Source organism: Daphnia pulicaria, chromosome 1 (genome assembly GCF_021234035.1).
Source record: "Daphnia pulicaria isolate SC F1-1A chromosome 1, SC_F0-13Bv2, whole genome shotgun sequence".
Classification (NCBI taxonomy): domain Eukaryota; kingdom Metazoa; phylum Arthropoda; class Branchiopoda; order Diplostraca; family Daphniidae; genus Daphnia; species Daphnia pulicaria.
In genome coordinates, this window is record NC_060913.1 from 21857303 (window position 1) to 21869587 (window position 12285).

A 12285-nucleotide genomic window follows, 5' to 3' on the forward strand; every position below is an offset into this window, starting at 1 on the left:
TTTTCCAATTTTTACACATAAAGTTCAATAATTGAATTTAAAAATAACCATCTTTTAGTCAAATAACTGCAAAACATAAATGCAAATCTGGTTGTTGCGTCATGGATGGGACATCAAAGATTGCGTCATCACGGCGATACTACGGACATCTGGTGGTGATTTGATTGGGCGGAATATATTCGTAAAATTATTTTACTCATGTTTAACCATCCATTACGAATATATTTCAATAAAAATTATCCGACGAGAAGGATAAATTTTAAACTTAACACGTTAAATAAATGACACTTACATATGTAGTGGAAAGTGAAATTTAAACCTAAGGTGAAAAAGTTGTAGTCGCCACCGCCAGATGTCTTTAGTCGTTAAGCAATTATTTTAACAGTTTTTCATTAATTACAGGAGAACTAATTAAGTAAATGAAATTATTTTTGTTCTGGTCGCACCGCATATTTTTTGTGTAATTTTTAAGACCAAAAAGTCTGAAATGTGTCGTAAAAAGCCCGAGCTATGGAGCGTTACATACATACATACATACATACATACATACAGACAAAGTGACATGGCTTTTTTTTTTCTGCGTATGCGATTATTAGCTTCGCCCTTCGGGCTCGCAATAAATATAACGTAATTAGGCCTAACCTCGGTGTATGCAAACGTTGGTGTTGCTGGAAAACAATCTGCTTAATTGGAGAATAGGAAAGTAGTATGTAGGGTTAACTGACATGCAAACATTTTCTAGCGTAGCTTATTATTATTAGAGCGAGGCAGTTGGATAACAACGAATTAAAGAATGAAACAGACATCTGGGTTCCGTCAATGATGCAATAAATCTACCCTTTATAAACGAAAGACCGTGAGAACCGCGTCAGCCCGAATCTTTATCCCCGACAAGCTTGATTTCGTTACTGCGACCACCTGGGCGGGAGCTTCTTCGACCATTACAGCAAAATCAAACGAAAACAGTTACATAAAACACATTTTTAAATAAATAAATCCAGAATTAAAATTATACCCAGATCTCGGTGTTGTTCCAGGTGCAGTGGTAGACGAACCCCAATCATCATCTCCTCTAGACGCAGAAGCTTTGGAGGTCGCGTCAGTGTCCCAGGAATCCCCTGAAGGTGCAACACTTCTACTAGATCTTGACCCGCGATCTCCACCACCACTCTTTCCAGTAACCGAAGACCAGGAATCGGCAGTAGCTCCCCAATCATCGTCGTTGGATTTGCTAGCACTAGGAGTTGCTCTGCCACCTGCTACGAGAGGCACAGGAGCTCCCCAATCATCGTCATTTGACTTGCTGGCACTTGGTGTTGATCTATTGCCTCCTCGAGGAGGTGCTAGAGCTCCCCAAACATCATCATTTGATTTTCCAGCACTCGGTGTTGCTCTACCTCTAGGAGCTGCATTAGCACCCGTAGCCCATGGACTGCTGCTGCTGGTGGCGGAAGATGTTCCCCAATCATCATCGGCAGGCGCGGTACTGGATCGGGAGCGACTGCCTCCCCCGCTACTGCCTCCATTGGGACAATCTCTTGACATGTGCCCTTCTTCATTACACTAAAATAGAAAGTAAAATATTAGATATCAGGAAATCAACAACTAAATTAAATTTAAATAAACTCACCTTAAAGCAAGTATTCCTTCCACCACCGCTACCTCCTTCTCTTCCTCCTCCTCTACCCCTGGTGGAAGGCTTGGGGCATTCTCTCGACACGTGTCCATCTTCATTGCACTACATTTTAAGGGTCAAATTGATTACTACGATACAATTTAAAAAGTGAAATAAATAAATTTACATTATAACACGTCGCAGTGCTTCCTCCTCTTCCTCCTCCTCTACCACCTCCCCTGGTAGAAGGCTTGGGGCATTCTCTAGACATGTGACCTTCTTCATTGCACTAGGATTTCAAAACAGATGGATCAGATTGATAATAAATATGATATGATAAAGAAGCAATAAAATTACGTTAAAGCAGGGTCTTCCTCCTCCTCCTCCTCCTCTGCCGCCGCCAGCGCCTCCTCTAGAGCCATACGATCCTCCGCCTCCTCCTCTAGAGCTGTAAGACGATCCTCCACTGTTACCTACGTCACTCCATGGATCATCCGATTTGCTGGCACTAGGCGTTGTGGTCTTGGAGCTGCTTCCACTGGCCCAGTTATCAGCTGCTGATGACCAATCATCACCGCCACCACCAGATGAACTAGCGGACGGTGCAGCTCTCGGAGTTGTTGGCTTGCTACTAGTTCCAGATGCCCAGGCATCTGAGAAATTAGAAATGATAATAAATAATATAATAAGGTGAAAAATAAATAATTAAACAAGTTACTTTTATCGTTGTTTCTACAATTTTTTGCTTCATGGCCCACTACACCGCAGCGGAAGCATTTCCTTACGGAGTCAGGGCGTACAAAAAACTTGTCACGAGATACAGAACGATCTCTATCCACTGACTTGTCACGAGACCTGCAAGACAAATTGTAAATTTAAATGTTGAATGCGACCAATTAAAAGCTTTCGAACGTTAGGATTTTATTGTTGCCTCCGTTTAAGGCACAGCCTGAAGATTAAATTGAATCTCGGCTGCTTCCTACGTGGCCAATTAATATTCCCGTTTGTAATTTTGGCACCTTTCTTCCCATGGGTGCAAGAAAAAGGCGTGGCGATCGGGAGACATGAAAACATTCATAATCTAAATCGAGATATTCACCTGGACTTGGAGCGAGATTTTCTTGACGAACGTGAGTGTGACTTGCTCTTTGACCTATCCATAGACTTGTCGCGAGACCTGAATGAAAATTGTTCAAATAATTAGTACAATCACGTCTAGAACTTTCCATAAAAAGTTAAACTTGACATCATCGTTTTTCGGCACATCCAATCCTATAGTAGGCTAAGGATGCTTCCTACGCGATCTTTAATATACCCGTTCATAATAAATTTAGGCACTTCTATCCTCAAGATGCAGAGGTTGAAGCGTGGCGATCGGGTTACAACTTATTTAAGATTATATATGCAATATTACCTCGACTCGGATCGAGACTTTCTCGGAGAACGCAAACGGGACTTGCTCTTGGACTTTGAATGCCCGCGAGATTTGGAGCGGCTGCGACTTTTGCTTCCTAAATGGACATTTAGGACAATTTTCCTTCTTAAATGGACATAATGATTTAAAAAATTAATCGGCTGGTTATAAAATTTAATCCACAAATAATAGATGATGAAACACACCTTTTTGAACGACTGCGGCTCTTGCTTCTGGACCTATTTGAAGAACCATTAAATTTAATTAATACACGGAGACTACACCCAAAAGTAACAAAGACTTTTTGTTTTTTACCTGGAGCGAGAACGTGAGCGACGACGTGAGCGACGACGTGATCGGGAACGAGAACGTGAACGACGACGTGAGCGATGACGTGAGCGGGAACGAGAAGATGAGCGACGACGTGAGCGGGAACGAGAACGACGGCGAGATTCGCGTCTACCAGAATCTTTATCCTCGACAAGCTTGATTCGTCTTCCGTTTAAATCTGCTCTACTGCCTCCTTGAGTAGATGCAGGAGCTCCCCAAGCGTCGTCGTTGAATTTTCTACTGCCTGTTTTAAAAAAAAAAAGGTTATACGAATTACAAAATATTGTCATGTTATAACAGTTGCATTTTTATAGATAAAAAATAATAAAAGAAAAAAGCACCCGTAGTCCAGTGAGTGCTGCTTGTGGTGGCAGAACGCCTCCAATCATCATTAATGACAGGCGCTGTAGTGTTTCGGGAGCGATTGTCGCTACTCTCTCCATTGGGGCCAAAGCTAGACTGAGACTGAGATTGATTTCAAATAAGTTTCTAGGGCAAAAATATAAATTAACACGTCGTTTACATTATAATAGGACATGGTTCCTCCTCCTCTTCCTCTAGAGCAGTAAGACCATCCTCCACTGTTAACTACGACACTCCATGGATCATCCGATTTGCTGGCACTAGGCGTTGTGGTCTTGGAGCTGCTTCCACTGGCCCAGGTATCGGCTGCTGATGACCAATCATCACCGCCACCACCAGATGAACTAGCGGTCGGTGCAGCTCTCGGAGTTGTTGGCTTGCTACTAGTTCCAGATGCCCAGGCATCGGCTTCTGTACCCCAGTCGTCGTTGGTTGATGTTGTTGCTGCACCGCTACGAGGTGTAGTTGTAGCAGGTGGGGCAGCTGGTGTATCACTAGGTATACCCCAATCGTCGACTGGAGCTGGTTGGCTGACGGCAGGAGCACCGGATCTGGATCCACCCCGTGAAGAAGTTCTTCCACCTCTTGATTGGGGAGCAGCATTTGCGCCAGTTGCCCAGGGACTGCTTGAACTGGTAGAGCCTCCCCAATCATCATCTTTGTTAGCGCTTGGAGTTGTCCTTCCCTTAGAGCTTGCCCAAGCATCAGCTTTGGCTCCCCAGTAATCACCACCTCCAGGTTTGGGAGCAAAAGTGGACTTGTGAGTCGACGGATTAGATGTAGATCTCCAGCCGGAATTCCAATCATCCGCCGCAACACCGTTACCACTGGTTGGCGTTTTGCTGGGTGCACCCCAATCATCCGTGCTGGTTCCTGCTGGGCTTGCACTTGGTGTTGTTCTTCCACGAGGAGCTGAACTTCCGCCCGATGCCCACGCATCAGCACGAGCTCCCCAATCATCATTAGAGGCGCCACTACTCGATGCAGGTCTTGTAATAGGCGTCGTTTTCGCTGCAGTTCGATTGGATGTAACGGAACCCCAGGCGTTGGTTGCAGCGTTCCAGTCATCAGGTTCGCTGCTGACGGGTGTTGCAGAACGAGATGTAGAGGTCTTTGAACCACTAGCGGTGCTTCCCAGTCCCCAAACATCGACAGGAGCATCCCACGATTCGGTGGCGGCACCTCTGGATGAACCTGATATAATAAGAAATTAGAAAAGGAATCTAAACAAATAGGAAGCGGATACCAGATACCAGCGCTATGGGTGGGTGGGTGGTTGTCACGAGATACAGAACGATCTCTATCCACTGACTTGTCACGAGACCTGCAAGACAAATTGTAAATTTAAATGTTGAATGCGACCTGTTTTAATAATTGAATTTAATCCACAAATAATGGATGATGAAACACACCTCTTTGAACGACTGCGATCTTCTTCAGTGGTTGTATTTGCTTCACTCCAAAACTGGATTTTCCAATCGTCAGTTTCTCGAAGTCCAAGTAGATCATCTTTTTCACTTTTAACATTTTCGACGTTGATGTCGATGATTGATTGGAGAAATTCTGCGGTGTGTACTAATTCGTTATTTGTCAAATCCGGAGGAAATGCTTCATTGGAAATATCTTCATCCATGTCATCATCACGTTCCATAATGGGATTTGAGGTCATGCGGGGATCCCTTGCAAGATGGAAAGATTTTCTTTGAGTATCTGGTTTTTCCCATTTGGGGATCACCAGTGGAACATGATTGGATTCAACATAAACTGTTTCAACTGTGTCTTCATTTGAAGTATTTCTTATTGGCTTTCGCTTTCCATGAGGTTTGGATTTTGAATGGTCATTTCCATTAGAGTGTTTTGATTTTGAGTTGTTCATCATTTTGAAACAACCTAAACCTGATTTCCAAAAACTGCAATCACAAATAAAACAGTTAGATTAATTTTCACATAAAAGTAAGAAAAAAAAAACATTCACAATATCACACGAAAATGTCGTCACGATCTTTGTTGTAATTTCTATCCCTTTCACTTTGAGGACTTTTCACATCAAGCATGGACTACTCTATACTACATCAACTTCCCATCTCAAATTCAATTTTTAAAATTAAAATTATTTCTTCTCTTTGCATTCCAAAATGACAAACAACAAAAGAAAAGCTAACACTTCTAATATCATCCAGCAGACCTGAACCACAGACCAAGACTAGTCTGTGTCTGGACAAACAGTAAAAATAATATTCTTAGTCTAAAAGTAAGTTCTTCCATGCAGACAAGAAACGGATGAAAATATGAAGACTTACCAATAAAATGTGACTTGTCGATTATTTCTGTCCAGCAGAAGGACATGTAGATGAACAAAGTGCTCTGGATCACAAGTGGCAAAGACAATTTGACAAACATGTATCGATGCCCAAGTTTAGAATAGGTGAGGTATTTCGCAAACTCACCAATAGCTCTGGCAAGCTCAGGTTCCACACTTTATCCTGCAGAAAATAAGCAGTTAATGTATTAAATTGTGTGTCACCTTTTTACTATACATTGGATTCATTAAAAACTGAATCAAACTTGAGCAGCCTAAAAAATATAATAATACTCAAGGGTTCAAGACTTTATCTCATAAACCAATAACAAGATTTGCCTTTCATAATCACTGCAACAGTATGCAAGTCCGAGTACACTCAACTCTCTTTTATGAAAACAATCTCAATCAAAATCAACAAGGACATGCATGACAAATCTGAAAGTTCTTGTTTAGCTTTGCTAGATGGTAGCCTATATTTACCTGTGCTTGAGAGCTGTAGTTAGAAAAGAAAATTATTTTCTAAACAAAGACACAGTTTCTAAAAATTGGTAAAAACAGAAAAAATCGGAAATTACTCAGACAGACAAAGACAGAACTTGCAAATTGTAATTGCAGTTATTGTTGTTGACTTGTTGCCAGGCCATGCTTGTTGCAGTTTATTAGTTTAGCATTTGAATGTCTGCAACTGCGATGTTGCCGTCATCCATTATTTCTCGCTTTGGGCCCTTTTTCCCGCTTTTCTATTCGAAATCCAAATTTCCAATTTCCAATATAGTCAATTCTTTTCTCTCATATATACTGTACAAGTGTACATGCAATATTTTAACAATTAAAAAATAAAATATTATCTGCTACTGAGTATAGACTGCAGGTCTGCAAGGTGGGGCGAGGATAGAGTTTAAATTAATGCAAGTTTTCCGAGACTTTCTGCAGAGCTATAGAATACTAGCTCTACTTTCTGACAAGAAAAATATTTAATGTCAGATAATGCTTGGTAGCTTATCTCCAAATGGTATTGATTCAAATGAATTTAAAGTAAAATAAAGTAACTTGTGTTGATGGTGTTGATAAGGCAAATGCGTGAAAGTTTGGGCAACTATCGATTACTTCGATACATGACACAACATTCCATATGGCATGTTCTTAAGAAAATTTAAAGCTTTTGAGAAAGTTCAAGCAGCCTATCAAATCTTTACAGCAAACGTTTCACATTCGTTTGAAAATATTCGATTTACTTTAGTTTAACTTTTTTATTTTACAAAAATGTTAGGGAATCATTCGACAGAAAATTAAACACAATCAGATAATTCACATGCATTATAGAAATACACCAAAACTAAGATTGATGTACCGCCAACTTTACACAAAAGGAATGATTCATGTATGGTTTATGACGCAATTTCTTGATTGCCAATTGTTATACTGACGTAATACACTAGTTAATCGAAAGAGTATTCAAGACAGGCACCTTGGTACATTAAATTCAGAATGCAACAATTAAACGAGGAACAACTCATTTTCAGTTCCCAAAGGGTTTTGACGAGACTATTCACTCACGGAAACACGGCACGTGTGTAGCCAGTAGCAGAGGGGGCGGGACAAACAACATCCAACACGACAACATTTTATGAGACATACAATCCATCAACAACACCTGTTTAATTTCTATGGCGTAACAGTCAAAAACTATTTACAAACGGACAAAAACAAAACAAATCGAGTCTGAATGTCAACGTTCTGAAACTTGGAAAGTTTCAAACTGTTAACACAGCCAACAAGTTTTAAATTTGCGAGTTGCACTTACTTTCGCTCGAGTGGGGGTGTAGTAGAAAAAGACGCGCGTAAACGGTGAACATTTGAAAAGAAAAAACATTCCTGCTTACGGGTCATAGTATTCACTAGCATTAATAGACACACACAATAATAATTTCGATTCTGTTTGTTTTTTCTTACTCTCTTCCGAGCTATAATATGTAGAAATGTACCGACAAGAAAGGACAAAGAAAGAAAATGGGGAATAACTAACCAAGAATTTCGATCGTTTCGCAAAACGAAATGTAAACAAAAAATTAAACAAAAAAAAAAAAAAAATCTTTGGCAGTTGTTTCACACAAAATGAAATCATAACTAAAAAACTATCAATGCAAATTATTACTATTACTACTAGAACTGTTGTATACTTGGTGTGATTGATGGTTGAGATGGTGATTGTTGTTGAGGTGGTGGCTGGAATTGTTTCCGTACGTGTTGATGAGAGCCGGAGGAACACATCCGCCGATAGCCGCAGCGGCTGCGGCGGCGGCTGCTGCAGCAGCAGCAGCTAATGAAGCAGCACCCGGGGGTCTACCACGTCGAACTCCAGTGGAAGCCGGAAGAATGGGTTGATTCATCTGCCCAGCAGCACCACGTTCCCGTCGGTGAACCTTCAAATGTTTGCTCAAATGATCCGAACGGGAAAATCGTTTCGTGCAAACTGGACAGCCGTACGGTTTCACGCCGGAGTGAGAACGTTTGTGACGGGCCAGTTCATCAGATCGAGAGAAACGCCATCCGCACCCTAAATTCAATAAAAGAAAATCAAATTAATAAAATCCGATCAGGGAATAATGAAGGGAATGAACATTTACCTGCCCAGGTGCAAGCAAAGGGTTTCTCGCCAGTGTGTCTCCTCAAATGAGCTTTAAGATGCGATGACTTGGCGTAAATCTTTTTGCAGTTGGGGTAAGTGCAAGGAAAGATCTTGTCTTCTTCCTTGATGGCCGTTTTGGCTGGACTGCTATTGTTGCTCTTGGTGATAGTAGTGGGGTTGTTGTTGTTGTTATTAGTCTTGATTGTTTGGTTGAGAGTACGAGGTTGGATGAGTAGAGATCGACCACCACTGGATCGACCAGGTTTGCTGGGCTCCATTGGAATCACCACGGATTGCTGCTGTGGCTGCTGATGGATGGAATGCAAAGGAGGCGGCTCCAGCGTCAAAGGATAATACCTCTTGGGCTCGCAATTGTCCAGCTGGAACGGTATAAAAAGCGGATCCTGTTCCTGGTGTAGTGGAACTGTCTGAAAGTTGGTCATCTGATTCGGTTGAACTTCCCAGTCCAATTCGGCAAAATCTTCGCGGTAAGGCCTTTGGACGCCGTTCTGATCGGAATCGAGCGAAGTCCACTGTTGTTGCGGACTGATTGACGGAATGGATGTGCAGGATGGATTGGGATCCAGCAGCAAATCGTCCAGCAAAGGCAAAGTCGGCGAATTGAGGAGATAATTCAGATAATTATCATCGTCTGTCGTAGCGTCGCTGTGATCCAAAGTAGCCGGTTGATTGCTATCATCTGAATGTCCACTAGATCCATCTAGAAAAATAAATTTAATGTTTAGTTAATAAAGAAAGATTTAAAATTAAACGAATAGAAAATGAAAAACTAACCAGGACTTGAAGTGAAGCTGGGACAACCCGGATTGTAATACAAATCGGAGAGCCATTCTTCAGCTGGTGCAAAACGCTCAAAGGTAAAGCTGTTGTTGCCGCTGCTGTTGTTGTTCCAAGATGAAGAAAATGACGACGATGACGACAAGGTCGTGTCATTGAGACACGTGAGCATCGGATCGTCCTGGTACATGAGCTGGTCGCAATCGATGCTGATCAGCGGCGGAGGGAGCTGAGTCATCACTTCAATCATTTTTCTAAAACCTATTCAACAAAAAGAAGAGAAAAACGAGAACATGTTAGAGAGTCTGATGGCATCATGACGAAAGATTGCGTGAATCAGCATCACATGAATCACATTTAAACGACACAATAACTCACCTATTACAAAAATTACTGAATGTGTACCGCACTAAGCCAACAACAAAATGGAAACTTGTCTGTTCAATGAGCGATAAAAAAGACACTGCGAGGACTGGACCAACGGAAGTTTCGATGTGATCTGACCTCTTATCGCAAGAGGATGCGACTTGTCTTTCCGCTCTCACAGATCATCCATTGTTCCACACCAAACAAAACAATTTATGTCGAAAAATGGGGTGAGCCTTATTAGTCTGGAGAGGCCAAAGGTTTCTTTATGCCCCCAAAACAAACAACAAAATTTGGTGAGGACCAGAGACTGAAACGGATCGCACTCGACTGTGAGCTGGACCATGGAAATCTGTTGGCTAAAAAGCCCATCGTCGCCGGCAAACAACCTCCTCCACTTTCAAAAAAACTGAACCCCACCCACCCACCCAACACCTCGTCATCAGTCACAAGCTTAGCCGACAACCCTTCACACAAAAATTGTAACACACAAGTTTTTTTTTAAATATGATTATTTTTCTGTTCCCCCGACGTCGTGGTACAAACAGGTACAATGAAATCCGAAACGTCTCTAGCGACTTGTGCCCTGTCCGTCATTGAATTACCCAATGGTAGAAATCAGCTGGATTCAATCAAACATCTACACAAACACTTTGCCGGTCTAACGCTAACAACCACAGCAATCTAATCTTTTAAACAAGCTGAAATACTAAATGGAAAATAAAATAAAAACTTACTGTGTTGTTGACGATGATCATGATAAACTGTTAAAAGATTTGGAAAACTTGAATGTCGCTTTGTTTTTTTTTCACACGAGATAGACTTGGAAGTAGAGAGAGCTCCGACGAGGTCGAGTTCTAATCTGACAATGCAAAAGTCTCTAACCCAGTCCTCTTATATAGTCAAAAAAAAATAGTCAGTGGGGAGAGAGACAACCTTTTTTCTTTCTCCGAGAGGGAAGAGAAATTAAAAATTAAAAAGAAAAAAAATTGTTTTAAACAGGTCAAAGTTGACCTCGCTTTTTTCTCACTTTACCCTTCGAAATTTCTTTTCTCCCATTAAAAAAAAAAAAAGGGAAACGAAAAATTTCGTCGGCGACTGTTACAACGTGGATCAGAGTCACGGCTGCGTCTTTTCTTTGATTCCGTAAATGAGCACTCTTTCGACACATGTCTGGAGCATAGTTCATTTACTGTTTATCATTTAAAGGGCCTTGAAAATGGTTAAAAATCAGTTGAAAGTGATGGAGGAAATAACGTCCAAGTCCACCGGAAATTTCTCGGTAAACGGGGCATTTGACTTTAGTACGACGTTTTAAACAAAATGAAAAAGAGTCTAGAAGGGCCACGACCTTTTTTTTTACTTGGAATTTCCAAAGATTGCGAGACTTCTCTAGATATACCGGCCATTGGATCGAACAAATCCCACGTGAATCACCATCACCCTACAGTGCACTACTCTCTTCTTACTTATTACGACCGATTGCAACACTTTTTGGGTTACATAAAAGCGAAAAAATATGGTGAAGGTTGCAATAGTTATTGAGAATCAAAAAGAAAATGGTTACATCACATTCTTACCGCTGAAATAACTAGAATTGTTGGGGGAATCCATGACACTCAGTTTGACTTAGGTTAGCAGACGACGCAAACACCTGTGGCCACGTTGACTAACATGGAGATTTTGAACACAGGTCGGGATTTTTCTTTTTTTGCCCTTCAGCCGTTCTCTTTATCTCACAGGCCGGTGACCTGACAATTGGACGCACGTCACATGTTTTGTAGGGGTGAAAATGGCGCCCGTCGTAAAAGAAAAGGCTTAATGCATCGGCCGTAAAAAGAAAGTGAGGACATTGTCTGAGGTCAAGACACTTGCCAGACAATGACCTTTTCTTATGTGTCTACTCGACGTCGACGATGACGTTTCGTAGAATTTAAAAAACATGTTTTATAACTTTTTCAACGGCGAGTTCAAACGAGTTCAATTTTTTGGGACAAACGACCTGAGTCAATAAGATATTTCACTCTAAGATATTTCAATAAGATTTTAATGCGCACCGCAATTTGTTTTTCACGTCAAGATAAATGAGTTAATGTCTGCACACAATTATTTGACAGCGGATCCATCAGCAACACGATACGATCCACGACGGTTTTTCTTTCTTTTTTTGATGGATTTGAAACAAGTCCGCCGAGTCACCCCACTCCCCTTAACACTGCTGTTCTGTTTTGACATTGATTTGGTCATCTGAAACCGTCGGCGAGTGTTTCATCTCCATTTCAGAAATTAAAATGAAAAATACCGAGGAATGAAAACAAAACATAAATATTTTAGAAACAAAAATCTTTTGCGGATATGGCTCTCTTATCAGTTTTTAATTGTTGCGTCAAATTCCTGATATTATTTATTGAATTATTTATATTTTCGTAGTTGCGCATTTCTATCCCCAGGCATTGTCATCGTTTATG

At 41.2% G+C, this 12285-nt stretch overlaps 2 protein-coding genes and 1 long non-coding RNA gene across 5 annotated transcripts in view; all 3 read right to left on the reverse strand.

Annotated features, from left to right (window-relative positions):
• Positions 1-650: 650 nt before the first annotated feature.
• The window catches only part of LOC124321086 (uncharacterized transmembrane protein DDB_G0289901-like), a 122328-nt gene continuing 110693 nt past the window's right edge, over positions 651-12285 (reverse strand). The window contains exons 2-15 of the mRNA XM_046783993.1: positions 5135-5632; positions 4976-5046; positions 3883-4916; positions 3701-3824; positions 3345-3603; positions 3236-3268; positions 3030-3155; positions 2715-2792; positions 2334-2470; positions 1973-2268; positions 1803-1904; positions 1631-1738; positions 1016-1563; positions 651-944 (exon numbers count right to left, since the gene is read on the reverse strand). Of these exons, the coding sequence (XP_046639949.1) occupies positions 869-944; positions 1016-1563; positions 1631-1738; positions 1803-1904; positions 1973-2268; positions 2334-2470; positions 2715-2792; positions 3030-3155; positions 3236-3268; positions 3345-3603; positions 3701-3824; positions 3883-4916; positions 4976-5046; positions 5135-5601 (3459 nt within the window). The 5' untranslated portion in view covers positions 5602-5632 and the 3' untranslated portion in view covers positions 651-868. The remainder of the gene's footprint in view (positions 945-1015; positions 1564-1630; positions 1739-1802; positions 1905-1972; positions 2269-2333; positions 2471-2714; positions 2793-3029; positions 3156-3235; positions 3269-3344; positions 3604-3700; positions 3825-3882; positions 4917-4975; positions 5047-5134; positions 5633-12285) is intronic.
• On the reverse strand, positions 5845-6687 carry LOC124321103. Its single transcript, XR_006914140.1, has 4 exons — positions 6505-6687; positions 6331-6408; positions 6023-6205; positions 5845-5936 (listed from the first exon to the last, which is right to left on the reverse strand). It is a non-coding gene; the product is annotated as an uncharacterized LOC124321103 (long non-coding RNA).
• On the reverse strand, positions 7255-11516 carry LOC124321090 (early growth response protein 2-like). Of its 3 annotated transcripts, none has more exons than XM_046783997.1 (4): positions 11398-11516; positions 9449-9712; positions 8652-9374; positions 7255-8581 (listed from the first exon to the last, which is right to left on the reverse strand). In XM_046783997.1, the coding sequence occupies exons 1-4, from the start codon at positions 11429-11431 to the stop codon at positions 8163-8165; spliced, it is 1440 nt and encodes a 479-aa protein (XP_046639953.1). In that variant the 5' UTR covers positions 11432-11516; the 3' UTR covers positions 7255-8162. The 3 variants fall into 3 exon arrangements, with proteins under 3 accessions (XP_046639953.1, XP_046639954.1, XP_046639955.1); XM_046783998.1 differs by lacking the exon at positions 11398-11516 and adding an exon at positions 10555-10719; XM_046783999.1 differs by lacking the exon at positions 11398-11516 and adding an exon at positions 9830-10195.

What these genes read in the sequence shown, in the direction of transcription:
- LOC124321090 (XM_046783997.1), bottom strand. Translation starts at nt 11,431, where the DNA reads ATGGATTCCCCCAACAATTCTAGTTATTTCAGCG. An exon ending in CAGCTTCACTTCAAGTCCTG is followed by an intron (nt 9,375 to 9,448) that starts GTTAGTTTTTCA and finishes TTATTTTTCTAG; the next exon opens with ATGGATCTAGTGGACATTCA. An exon ending in CTTTGCTTGCACCTGGGCAG is followed by an intron (nt 8,582 to 8,651) that starts GTAAATGTTCAT and finishes TATTGAATTTAG; the next exon opens with GGTGCGGATGGCGTTTCTCT.